This window comes from Rosa chinensis, chromosome 5 (assembly GCF_002994745.2).
Source record: "Rosa chinensis cultivar Old Blush chromosome 5, RchiOBHm-V2, whole genome shotgun sequence".
Lineage (NCBI taxonomy): Eukaryota > Viridiplantae > Streptophyta > Magnoliopsida > Rosales > Rosaceae > Rosa > Rosa chinensis.
The window spans coordinates 41670208-41682640 of NC_037092.1; the positions used below are offsets into that span (position 1 = coordinate 41670208).

The following is a 12433-nucleotide window of genomic DNA, read 5'->3' on the forward strand; positions in this document are numbered from 1 at the left end:
CGGTTAAAATACAGCGGAGGACTTGTTACCCCTTCTCCAGTCCAAACCTTTCCTATATAAACTCTTCCAAGGCCAAATTAACCACATTCTCGATTCTTCGCTCTCTCGCCTCAACTTCTCTGATTCTCTCTCTCCCCCTAAGCATTTGTGGTAAGCTATTTTTCTCAGATATTCATCGGCTCGCTTTTTGCTTCCTATTTAGGGCTTGTAATCGATTTTGCTTCACAAATCGATATCAGTAAGTCCATCACTGATGCTTGCGACGCACCGAGAATTTGTGGCATTAGCTTTCGATGTGCATGAAATTAGAAGCTCAGTCATTCAATTTAGCGTTTTCTTGAAGCTATTTTAGTTAATGGTAGACTGTGCTTCTGCAATTTTATTTTAGTTTTTGTGTTTAATTTGTCTGTAAATTTTCTTGGAACGATGAGGCTGTGAAGTGAATATGTTTATAGGTAGTGAAACTTCGTGAGCTTGCTTGTTTTATGAGTTAGGGTTTATACTTGTTAAGCTACTTTGATCCTGTTTTCTGAGTATTTTTGAGATTCGAATCCAGTAGTTATGCATCAAGCAGACCATGGCGTTTTGTTTTTCACTGCATTATTTTGTTTGGGGGTTGAGCGTGCTCGGACTGCATTATGACACTGATGTTTTGGCAGCGCAGGGCCAACCATTTCAAGAAAAGCATTAAATTGTTGCATAAAGAATATGATTAAACAAAAGCTATTATCAATAGAATTAAGGTCTGTTCTTTAGTTCATTGGGCTTTGTTTTTGATTAACCAACCAGTTAAAGAAAATATGACAGTTTGGGTTGAATCAGAGGTTCTATGTTGAATTGTTGATTGTTATTGCTTTCCGAATACATTCCTTTTCCCTCTTTCTTGGTTTATTGCTGTATTAGTGTTAACAAATTGATATAACAAATTACAATACATATGTTTTCTCTAGAATTTTTCTAATCCACAATATCCTTTTCAGGTAGGATAATTGATTCCAATGGCATCAAGGTTGGCTGCAAGGTTTTTCTCTCGGAGGATGTCAAGCAGTGGAAAGATACTGAGTGAAGAGGAAAAAGCTGCAGAAAATGTTTACATCAAGGTATTTTTTGATTGTCTAGATACATCTTTGTATGTTTTCCTTTGAATTGTTTGGCTGTGTACTTGCTGTGCATCTATAATAGTTTCTTCTTGATTATGTTGTAGGAATATGGAGTTAGCTTGGGATGTTGTGTTTACTTTTGAGTTTTCCTGCTGTTGAAACTTACTCTATGTACGAATACATGCTTCTACATCCCTTACTTTGATCTTGCCAACATGAGTATTGGTCATTGTTGTTCTATGATTTCTTTTCCTGCAGTACCTTTCCAAATTCTTGGAAATTTAGCTTTCTCAAATCATTGTCTGATGAAGAAAAGTTTTGTATGTAAGGCCTAAAACTTATGTAGAATATTGGTCTGTCCTTGAAAACATGAAATAAAAAGCTGAATGAAACCTTTTACAGCTTGAATATGTTTATTCCCTGCCCTTTTTTTTTCTTATTCAGGCCAATAGATTCAGTTGTAATTAAATGATTAGGAGTATATGTTGTAGTTGATTTTGGTGGGGTGCAAGGAGGATATGTTGCATAAAGATTTGGTCTAATGTTGTAAGTTGTAACTGGATATCTATTTATTCAGGCCAATAGATATGTCTCTAACTGGATATCTTTCCAAAGCTAGTTGAGCAAACAGAAAAAGAGAGTGAGAACTTTTTTATTATTGAAAAGTTTGACTTCATAAGGCGGATGATCAGGTATCAAAATTGAAGAACTATGAATATTGATAATATAGGGATATTCTGGTGCTAGATTGGAAACTGAATGTCTTCTGTCCATGAAAGCTGGGGACTTTTCCAGATGCCATCCTATTCATCATTAATGGATTCTTGTCTGAGTCTGTGGTTATATTGATAAAGTGGTTATTTATGTGCTGAACTTTCTATACTAGAACTTTACCCTGCTAATGTGCTAGATATGTGCTTTATCTATGTGTGCATATATACACTTTCATGATCAAATGCATGACTTATATGGCTTATGGCTTCTATGGTGGTTTTTCTAGATGCGATAAGTTCTATTGAGTTCAGCAGACTTCTACTATGTAAAAAACCCTATGATTAAAGATAGGATTATTAGTAATCACAATTCACAAGCTCACTGCATACTGTGGTTACAAAACATTGATGATTAAACTATTCTTGTCCTGTATTCTATGCCTGTTTGGAACTGATGTCTGGCTTTAAATGGCTTTTCATCCTTACCGTCCATGAGAATTCTATGGTTCTTATTGTTAGCTATACACTTTGTTTAAGCCTGGAGAGAGCCTACAATGGACGCTTTCTCTCCTTTTTATTCTTTTTCTATTTTATTTTTTATTTTGCTTTATAATCCTGTAAAAATACACAATGGAACATAACTAGGGCATAATGTGATTGCAAGAAGTGACTGTTTGTATACATCCTTCTTAATCCTTTACCCCAAGCCCAACATCACTTATCATCATTAGTAGATACAGGGGAGAAGGAGTCCATGCCTTGACAAATGGGAATCAACCTGAAACTTTATATTCCAAATATAGTTATTAATGTTGTAAACTAGAAAAGAAATCGCTGACCCCGTCAACATTGAAGGAAATGACATCTAGATTGCTCTTATGTTTACCTTTGCATTGTAAAATGCTATTTGACAATATATGAACTAAAAGTAAGTAAAAAGTGATTAAATGAGTTTGTGTGAAATCCCTCACCTTTCTTCATCCAAGCAGTACAGAACACAGAACTCTTGGTTTGAAAATTTCTCTTTTACCTTAAAGTATGAAGCTGATGGATAATCTTCTGTTTGTCTGAGCAGTAGCATGTCCAATTCTTTTAGTATAAATTTAGTTAAACTTTGAATATATGTTCTCTCAACTTAGTGTTTCTGATGTCTGCTGCTTCTTTGTCATATGTCCGATCGAATCATGTTATATCTTCTGACTGTCTATGTTTACTGTTTCTCATATTGCAGAAAACTGAGCAAGAGAAGCTTGAGAAGCTTGCACGAAAGGTATGACCGCTCTGTAACTGTTCATATATTTTGATACTTTAGGCAATCTTATATGGTCTTTAGTGGTCAGATTTTACCATTCAGAAAATTGAACCACATTTCAGGACTCTGCTGAATGTTCAATGAGGCTAGTTCAAATAAAGAAATAAAATCTAAAGTGTTGTAGTCGATGTGTGGTCTCAAATTTTTGGGGCTACCTCGTATGCTAGTGTATTGGTTGCTCTGATTGAATGACTAAGAACTTATTATCCTATATTTCTGATCATGTTTAGTTAATCAAGCTCAAAAGAAAGAAAAAGATCTGGGTGTTGGTTTGTATATGTTTCTCAACTAGTTTTTTTTAATCAATGACTTAAATTTTTTCAGGGCCCTAAACCAGAAGACAAAGCAACTGCAGGCCCGGGGGAATCGATAACTGATGCCAAACCAAGTGATTCGAGCTCAACTGCCAAAGTATCAACTGACAAGTACAGGAATTATGCTGTTGTAGCTGGTGTTATGACTGCTGCTGCTGCTCTGGGATGGTATATCAAAGGAAGTGAAAAGAAGGCAGAAGTGCAGGACTGAGGTTAAAGTGTCTTGATGTGGAACATTTGAACATCAGTTAGTATCACGCAGTTAGCATAGAAATAAAGCAAACTATGAACTTTCAATGTTTCTGTTCTGGCTGGTGTATACTTTGTTGAGTTTTGAGGCACTGTTTCCGTTTTGACCTCTTCTTTTCCCAGAAATATATACATGAATGGAGGATACCTTTCCAGCATTCAATTTCGAGTGAGATTTTTATTGTTATTGTTTAATAGTAGGCAGCAAATGAGTACTAATTCTCTGAGCAGGTGAGAGTGCATATCTGGCTTAAGAGCCCAGTTAATCCGAGTTTCATGCCCTCGTGAAGAGCACTCTAGTGCTCTTGATAAAATGGGTTGATGAAACTGACTGAAAGACCTCTCATGTGGTGTTTTTGCTAGATCTTCTCAGGCTTGATATTGTGAGTTCAACTTATATGTTTGTTCACGACGTTTAATTGCATATGGCATTTGACGACCACATTGTGGTGATGCTGCCTGAAACCCTCCAAAATGGCCATGATTTGGGGTCTGGTGCATTTATGTTTCTTTGTTCTAGCTATTAGGGAGGCTGAAGAGGGGGAATTTGAGCTCCAAGCTTCTTGAGCAAGGAAAACGAAATATTGGGGTGAATGTAAAAACACCTTCTATCAGAAATCAAATTGGCATATCTCTCTCTACTTATTTTTCGATGTGGGGCTACTGGCAAAGATTCATCACAAACATAATTTCGTCTTGAGAGTTATCAAGAGGACAATGATAGAGCAGATAAACAATGACTAGAGGATCTCTAACTGGCAATTTACCTAGTTCAGCAAAACATGTCTAACAAGGTCGGATAGTGCCCAACTTCAGAAGCTCCTTGTGCTATCAATTGGCCGTTTTTGGTTTGGCCTTTGTATTATCAATCTGGCATTATATTTTTAGATGCTTTCCATCTTGGCTATTCATTCAAAGTTTCATCAAATTACCAATAAAAATTGGACATGAATCTCATATGTCCGGCTCTCCCTCTAGCTCATAGTTTGTTTGAAGATGATTACCAAACCAATAAAACAACGACTCTAAAGTCTGTAACTCTTCATTACATTTCAGTTGTGATTAACGAATCTTCACTTCACATTTCGTAATCAAAATCAGTGATATCTCATTCACATTTGAAGATCATCCATTTAAAAACATAATTTATCAGAAAATATTTAGTCATTCACATGTCCACTAAATACAAAAATACAATTTAACGGCATTTTTTTTTTCAAATTAAATGGTGATTTAGAAAATGAAAGAAGAATATAAAGGTTGTAACCAAAAAAAGAAAGAAGAATATAAAGGTGGGTGCGAAAGAGAGGAGTCCGCTAACGAAACCTTTATAGAGAGGAGTTAGCTACTCCACTTGCTCTCTGGCGAAAATGGAAAACAAGGGTAAGAGGGAGGTGGTGGTCTCCGCTTTGCAGTTCGCTTGCACCGACGACGTCGCCACCAACGTCGCCACCGCCGAAAGGTCTCTCTCTTTCCTTTTCATTCACTCCATATTATTACCATCACAAATTTATCGGCTTGTTTTCCTTGAATGAAATTGCTATCCAGGATTGGTAATTGTTGACTATAAGTGATTGTGAAATTGTATGTTTCAATCGAATTTGTATCAGGAAGGATTGGAAATCACGTTTCTGTATCTCACTCATTGTTGCTTTTGATGTCTTAACTATGCATACAAATCGAGCTTTACACTGTGCCCTAGTACTGTCAATGTAGTTTTAGTTATGAATTTCATTGATCAAAAGATTTCTCATCTTTGAGATTCAATATAGTTCACCCTTTTTCGACGAAAAAGGAAAAGAAGTCTACTTCTCCTTTGTAAGCACTACGGTTTCACCTATCCAATTTATTCACTGCCGCACTTTCGTACCATTTTCAAATTGAATTTTTTGGTGGTTGGATGCTATTAACTTTTGATTTCCGGTATCTTATGAAGTACATTTATGCTTGAGCTTCTGGTTGCTTGTATGAGATCCTTTTGTTGCGTGATTTGCATCCTTTTTTCCGGTCAAAGGGCCAAAAGTGATACTTACACTTCTTTTACCCTTCACCTTTTGCAAACCAATTATTTTCTGCAGTTGAATTCATTGTCCTTTTTTATTCAGGTTGGTTAGAGCTGCTCATTCAAAGGGTGCAAACATCATTCTTATACAGGTATGACCCTACAAACTTGGAAAGAACAAGCTTTCTTGGCGTATGATTTGTTTATTTTCGTTTCCTTTCCGATACAACTGCAACTGCTTATACCCGCTCCATCCTCAAACCTATTATGATTTCTGTTTCTCCGTTTCATATTTCATAATAAAATTCTTTATGCAAACTAAGCCTCAAGGAGATTACCAAGAAACTAATTTACTTTATGATCCTTTCAATGAACTTTACACCTTCTAATGAGTAGTCAAATGATTGTCTATAGTTGATTTAGTATCAAATTTGTGGATGATACAATAGTTAGTCAAAGTGAAAGACATCATACCTATTGCATAATGTGTATATATGTACTGTATAGGATGTATTGTAGTGGAAGTAAATTTTACATGTAATATGTGTGACAGTAGTACGTTGTAATTATCATTTATCAGATTGTAGTATCATGTATTCCTCATCTCATGGGTTTGCGGCTACATGCTTGGGATTCTTAGATGAGCTACGATAATTTCCCTACCATGATAGCTTTAGAGAAGGACAAGGCGTTATGTTAGGTAGCTCCCAAACTCATATGCTGATGGTTTTGCTTCGTTTTTGATACCCAGTAATTGCCTAATCCACCAAACACTAGTAGCCTCAGAGAAGGACAAGGCGTTATCTGTTCATTGATATGAATTTCTCAATTTTGTTGAAGATACTGCTTGCAACTATTATATATTATGTTTTATGTGCTTTTGTTTACTAAAAGCTTAAAAGGCCTCTATGAATTAGTAATTGTACCAATGAGGGGTTAGTAAAATTGGTCAGTCCCATGGTGTGCTCCCATGTGGTCTTTCAAACCCCTTCTACCAGACTGTAAAGATTGTATGGTGCGGCAGAGGTCCCCGTTTCCAGACTCTGTCTGCGAAGTGGGTTTGGGGGATTTCTGAGTATGAAAAAAAAAAATAGTAATTGTGGTAATTTAGGGAGGACTTCAACCCGATAAGTATGCTTTTTGCAGAAATTTTTCCATGACAACTGTGTTTGAGTTCACATCTTAATAGTTAACATGTTTATGTTCTGATGGATGTTTATAGGAGCTTTTTGAAGGATATTACTTCTGTCAAGCACAAAGGGAGGACTTCATTCAGCGAGCAAAGCCTTACAGCAACCATCCAACTATTCTTAGGTGAAAGCACGGGAAATTGCTTTTCAATTTAGGCATTATGTTCCTGTATGCCATCATCCTGGATAGCATCACATTATTAACATATCCAAGGAATCTTTGAAAAAGAAAGAAAAACAAATAGTAGCTTGGGCAGATTAATTGTGCAGTAAAACTGATTACACATTTTTATCTGCAATATCTGTAGGATGCAGAAACTTGCAAAAGAGTTGGGTGTGGTAATACCAGTTAGCTTTTTTGAAGAGGCGAACAATGCCCACTACAATTCAATTGCCATTATTGATGCAGACGGTGCCGATCTTGGGCTTTATAGAAAGTCCCACATCCCAGATGGACCAGGTATTAAAATTCCATAAGTACTCCTTATCTTTGATCTCATCTATTACTTTTGTAGTAACCACTCAGTTTCTGCTATAGGCTACCAGGAAAAGTTCTACTTCAATCCAGGTGACACTGGATTCAAGGTTGGTGCAAACTATAATTACTATCTATTTTTCATGCTGTTTTGGTAGCTTTGATTTCTTTTATTTTTGATAATAATTGGTAGTTATACTATTGTTGGGAAGCAGGTTTTCCAGACCAAGTTCGCAAAAATAGGAGTTGGTGAGAAAACTAAGTACTTTTTAAGTTTTGGTGAATTTGGGTGTAGCATTTTACCAAATAAATTGGTATACCTATTCGATTTGTTGAACATATCTTATCATGTTATTTTCCTGGGAAGGCAAGGTGGGCAATTTATTTGGCTAATACATCATTTAATTTCAGCAATTTGCTGGGATCAATGGTTTCCTGAGGCAGCCCGAGCTTTGGTTCTTCAAGGTGCAGAGATTTTGTTTTATCCTACTGCTATTGGTTCTGAACCTCAAGATGGAGGACTTGATTCTAGGGATCACTGGAGGCGAGTAATGCAAGGGCATGCTGGGGCGAATTTGGTAATTTTCTTAGATTTTAATGCCATCAACTACAGCTGGGATGGATATTGGGGAGCATGATCTTTCCAAATTAGACTAGTAGTTTGGCTAATTTGCTTGTGACTTGGAATTTAGTTTAGTTGTCTGAAGATCTGTAGTTTGTTTGTTCTCAACAATTCATGTGCCTTATGTCTTAAAGTATGTTAACTGCATTAGTCTTCGTTTTGTTTATCTACGCAATTCAAAATTTCACTTCTCGGGTAAAAAAGACAGACGCCAAAGAAATTGAGAGCTTCTATCAGAATATTTTAAACATTATGTCGTAAAGGAAAAAGCTTATCTTTGCTGTCTACTCTGGGATTGTGATAGACCAAAAACCAAACATATTGGAACAAAGTGATAGTTGTTTAATTTTAAATCCTACATTAATCTAGATTTGATGAATTCAGGTGCCTGTAGTAACATCAAACCGCATAGGAAAGGAGATAATTGAGACTGAGCATGGAAAGAGTGAGATCACATTTTATGGTAACTCTTTCATAGCAGGTATGTTACACTGCTTTACTGGCAGCTTGAGAGTTAGAACTAACCTTTATATAATTGATCATTTGAGGATGGATGTTCATTTAAAGAAATCTTTTAACTCGCATTTTGATGTCCAGGACCTACTGGAGAAATTGTTACAGCTGCTAATGATAAAGATGAAGCGGTACTAGTGGCAGAATTTGATTTGGATAAGATCAAATGCAAGAGGCATAGCTGGGGAGTATTCCGTGATCGACGTCCAGAGTTATACAAGGTGCTACTTTCGTTAGATGGCAAGAACACCCCATAGTGATACTTCTCATGTACCTTGTATTACCATGCATGTTATAGATTTTATAATGGAAGTACTCAAAACACATCACCTCATGCACTAAGTTTAGGAAGTACAGCAGTGATTACTGAGAGGATCCTCAGTTGAAATATTTGCTCTGACGGTCAACCTAAACTATGCCAATCATGAATAAGATTTGGGTTTATTCTAGAGGAAGAAAAGTGCAGTAATTGGGAAATCATGATCTCATATGCTTAACGTATCTTGAATTTCATTTTTGGTTGGTGACTGGTACTGGCCGTACTGAGTGTGAGCATTTTTTAATTTTTTTTTTTTTTTACCCTTTTGGGTTGAATTTGAGCATCTAACTGGTTGTTCAACTTATTTTCAATATGTCTGTGTGCATACACATCATTATTCATTACTGGTTGCCCGGAAATTGTACTGTACACCAGTGTATGGAATATTTTATGTCTTTTTCTGCCGGTTCAGTTGATAAAACAGATCTAATGGTGAAGAAACCATGGAATATTCCAAGTACTGGTGTATGGTAGAAGCAATACTAGTAGCCTGTAACTGCAATTAATGTGTGGAGAGCATTTAATATATTGTCCATGGAGCAGTGGTAAATTGAAAGATGATCCCACTAGCAGATAAACCTTTGTTAATGGCTTCATGGCTAATTACATATATCTTTTGTTCATGAATCTGATAGTTTCTCTGTTTTGTACCGAGTTTAAATCAGTTGAAAAGAACTTTAATACTCTTCTTGTCACATAGCTGAGTAACTGTGATGATACTCAGTATGGATGGACGAGGTCTTCTGAAGCACTAGAGCCCCAGACGTGGACTCATTTCGTCCAGATTAATGCGTTGCCCAAAGTCAAGTTTTTTCTAAGGTGATAAATAAAGTCTTTATCTTCCGAAGACTTCGGACAATCTTTTTTCATATGCGTGTCTGGTGGAAAGAGTTTTTCTTTCTGTCCACATAAGTTCCATTCACAATTTAGAAAAGCATCTCTAGAAGTGTCTAATCAGTACTCTTTTTTCCCTTTGCCATCACATGTAATCTAGCTCTGTTCTTAAGAATCTTTTTCTGGACCACATAGGGTCTGGGACCTGCACTTCTATCACTTCAACTTTAGTGAATTTGTACTAAAGAATTTTATATTTTCCTTTGAGATTTGTGGGCTGTCTCAATTTAAGCAGTATCAAATTGCTGAAACTAACTGGGGATATATCCAGATATATCTGTGAGTTTCCCCAAATATTGCCCATATTCTGGTTCACAAACATATATTGAAGCATATAAATCAAGAAGCTGACTTAATAGGCTGTTAGACAGTAGAAAATCTGAAATTTGTGATGAATTCATTGGATATATGAAGGATTTCCTGTTTGGTGTCACTGTCATGATCTGATTGTGTGACCATGGTATCACGTTCTTGATTAAATGCTCTCCTCAAGCCTTGTTTAGATATGTATTTGCTACCTTTTCTTTCTCATGCAGTGACTGCATTTTTGATTGGTCACACCCTACTGATGTCCTCAGTTTGAGCCATCTCAATCATATGTTTGGTTTTGTATTGTGCATACTTTCTAATTGTTTGTGATATTATCTTCACCTTGATGCTGTGAGATGCCATATGTATGGCTATGCCACTGCCACAGTTGGCTTATTTTGATTGGTTCTAATGTGCAAAACATGGATTCCCCTAGATTGAGGGCTCTTGGCACTTACTATGACATTTCCTTCTATTTTCCTGTGTTGATATTAGTTACCATTGGGTGTTGAAGCTTTCTGCTAAACCTTAGTATGGTATGAATGGATTTCTCATGCTGTATTTTGTCACACTTAAAAAGACAGGTTGCTTCAGTAAAAAAATATAAAGCTATTATGGAAATGCTGGATAAATTGTATAAAACAGTAAATTCGAGTACAATGTGGTTGCCTGTTTCTGTCACAGAGTTTGTCTTTGCAATTTGGCATCTCTATTTTGCTCAAAACACCCACTTTTGTTTAAACTTTTTGTGACTATGGTTGGACAATTTTTGAAGACTTTATTTCTGAAGTGGCGTTGAAAAGAAAGTGGATGTGTTTGCAACTTTTGTCTTTTTGGTCATATAACAAGATTACCTTCTCTGTAGCATTGCTTGCATGTAGTGTGCTATATGGTGTTTGGATAATAGAAGAAATAAATGGTTGAGATTGCTAACGCTTTGTGTCTGTGATTGTTACATTGTAAAGAAAATGCACAACAATTTAGTTCACTACTAAAAAGTTCACTGCAGAAGTGCAGTATGAGGAATTATTCTCTAAATGGCAAAAACCATATCTCCTCGTTTTCTTAGGTCTAATTATCTGCACATATTCTTTGTTAACAAAAGAAAAACCGGCATGTTTTTGTGGGAGGAATCACAGACACATGAAAGCCTTACTGCAATGCTACATCACTTCAACCTTGAAACTTATTCCTACCTAAAACATGTAGAACCTCAGACCTCATTTGTACTGCAGGTTCCAGTGTTTGCCTCATTTCCTTCATTTACTGCATCGTCATCTGCATGCTCATCTTCATTTTCTTCCTGATCGTCAGTATTATCATCACAATCTTCTTCTTCATCGTCATCATCGTCTTCCCGATCTACCTCGCTGAGGATCTGTTCATCCTCATGGTGAATGAAGTTCAGCTTGAGACGACCACCTTCTCTGTATGCATGAAGGAACTCCTGGGTGGGAATTCTTATTTCTTTGAGGACAAACCTGCCGTTGTGCCTATAAGACTTGAAGCAAACCCAAGGCTTCCCACTCTTGCTTATGCAAGAAATTGGTGGAGGGAATCCTCCAACACCAGCACTCCTTGACTTCTTATGTCCACAAAAATGATTATCTGATGTTGCCATATAACATGGCTTTGTCGTGAAACTAACCTGCTCCTCTTGAATATTTTGCCATTCTTCCCTGACGTTGCTACTCCTCAGGTCCTCAACATCGCCTGAGCTCTCAAAACCAAGCCCCTCTGTGCACAGTTGCAAGCTTTCTGAATTCATTGATGAAAAGCTGTCGCTGCTTTTATGAGACCTGTTGTAATTCTTCTCTGTGCTTAAAAAAGATTCTTCCTTTGATATGGGGTTGATCTTCTGGTCAGTCTCCCCATTTTTGTTGCCATTGCACTCCTTAATAATCTTGGGTTGTGAATCCAAATCGACCAAAGATGATGATGAGAAGGATGTTGACACATGAGGTGATGATGATGACAGTGGAGAATTGTCATTGAAATGAAGCTCTCCGAAGATCTCAGTGAAGGACGAGTTGTTGATGGGTGTGACAGGCTGAATGTTCCATGAGGAGAGGGGGTCGAGCAGTGTTGGGTTCTCAGCGGGCAATGGGGTCTCAAAGATGTGTTGGAGGCTTCCACAGGCAGCCATGGCGCGCCTGGTTTCTTTAGTATTCTAGCTCTAATGTTGCTTGAGAGAAAAGAAAGAGAGATGTAGATTGTTCCAGAGAAAAATATAGAAGATGTGCTTTTGATGGTAGAGAGAAAAGAGGCACGGGATCAGGGTGAGTTGATTTGAAAAAATCAATTGGTGTTGTTGCTGTTATTTATGATCGGTGCTGATTTGGGGTGTCTATCTGTCTTGGTTGGACTGGAATGAGGGATGGGTGGTGTTGGTTCTCTGCCTCTATTTGGTGGGATATAATG

At 37.0% G+C, this 12433-nt stretch overlaps 2 protein-coding genes across 3 annotated transcripts; both read left to right on the top strand.

Moving 5' to 3' along the window:
* Positions 1-3857, top strand: LOC112202836 (uncharacterized protein At2g27730, mitochondrial). 2 transcript variants are annotated; one of them, XM_024343851.2, is made up of 4 exons: positions 1-150; positions 981-1100; positions 3045-3083; positions 3450-3857. In XM_024343851.2, exons 2-4 carry the CDS (start codon positions 999-1001, stop codon positions 3648-3650), a joined length of 342 nt encoding a protein of 113 aa, XP_024199619.1. In that variant the 5' UTR covers positions 1-150; positions 981-998; the 3' UTR covers positions 3651-3857. The 2 variants fall into 2 exon arrangements, with proteins under 2 accessions (XP_024199619.1, XP_040361578.1); XM_040505644.1 differs by lacking the exon at positions 1-150 and adding an exon at positions 720-743.
* Positions 3858-4977: 1120 nt separating this feature from the next.
* LOC112202835 (N-carbamoylputrescine amidase) lies at positions 4978-9007 on the top strand. Its single transcript, XM_024343850.2, has 9 exons — positions 4978-5150; positions 5794-5842; positions 6913-7004; positions 7189-7340; positions 7419-7465; positions 7571-7604; positions 7767-7933; positions 8362-8458; positions 8575-9007. Exons 1-9 carry the CDS (start codon positions 5059-5061, stop codon positions 8745-8747), a joined length of 903 nt encoding a protein of 300 aa, XP_024199618.1. The 5' UTR covers positions 4978-5058; the 3' UTR covers positions 8748-9007.
* The last annotated feature ends 3426 nt before the right edge of the window (positions 9008-12433 follow it).

Excerpts from the sequence above, each read along its gene's own strand:
- LOC112202835 (XM_024343850.2), top strand. The coding sequence starts at position 5,059 with ATGGAAAACAAGGGTAAGAGGGAGGTGGTGGTCTCCGCTTTGCAGTTC. Across the intron at positions 5,843-6,912 it reads CAAACATCATTCTTATACAG|GAGCTTTTTGAAGGATATTA; the intron begins GTATGACCCTAC and ends GGATGTTTATAG. Across the intron at positions 7,466-7,570 it reads CAGGTGACACTGGATTCAAG|GTTTTCCAGACCAAGTTCGC; the intron begins GTTGGTGCAAAC and ends GTTGGGAAGCAG.
- LOC112202836 (XM_024343851.2), top strand. The coding sequence starts at position 999 with ATGGCATCAAGGTTGGCTGCAAGGTTTTTCTCTCGGAGGATGTCAAGC. Across the intron at positions 1,101-3,044 it reads CAGAAAATGTTTACATCAAG|AAAACTGAGCAAGAGAAGCT; the intron begins GTATTTTTTGAT and ends CTCATATTGCAG. Across the intron at positions 3,084-3,449 it reads TTGAGAAGCTTGCACGAAAG|GGCCCTAAACCAGAAGACAA; the intron begins GTATGACCGCTC and ends AAATTTTTTCAG.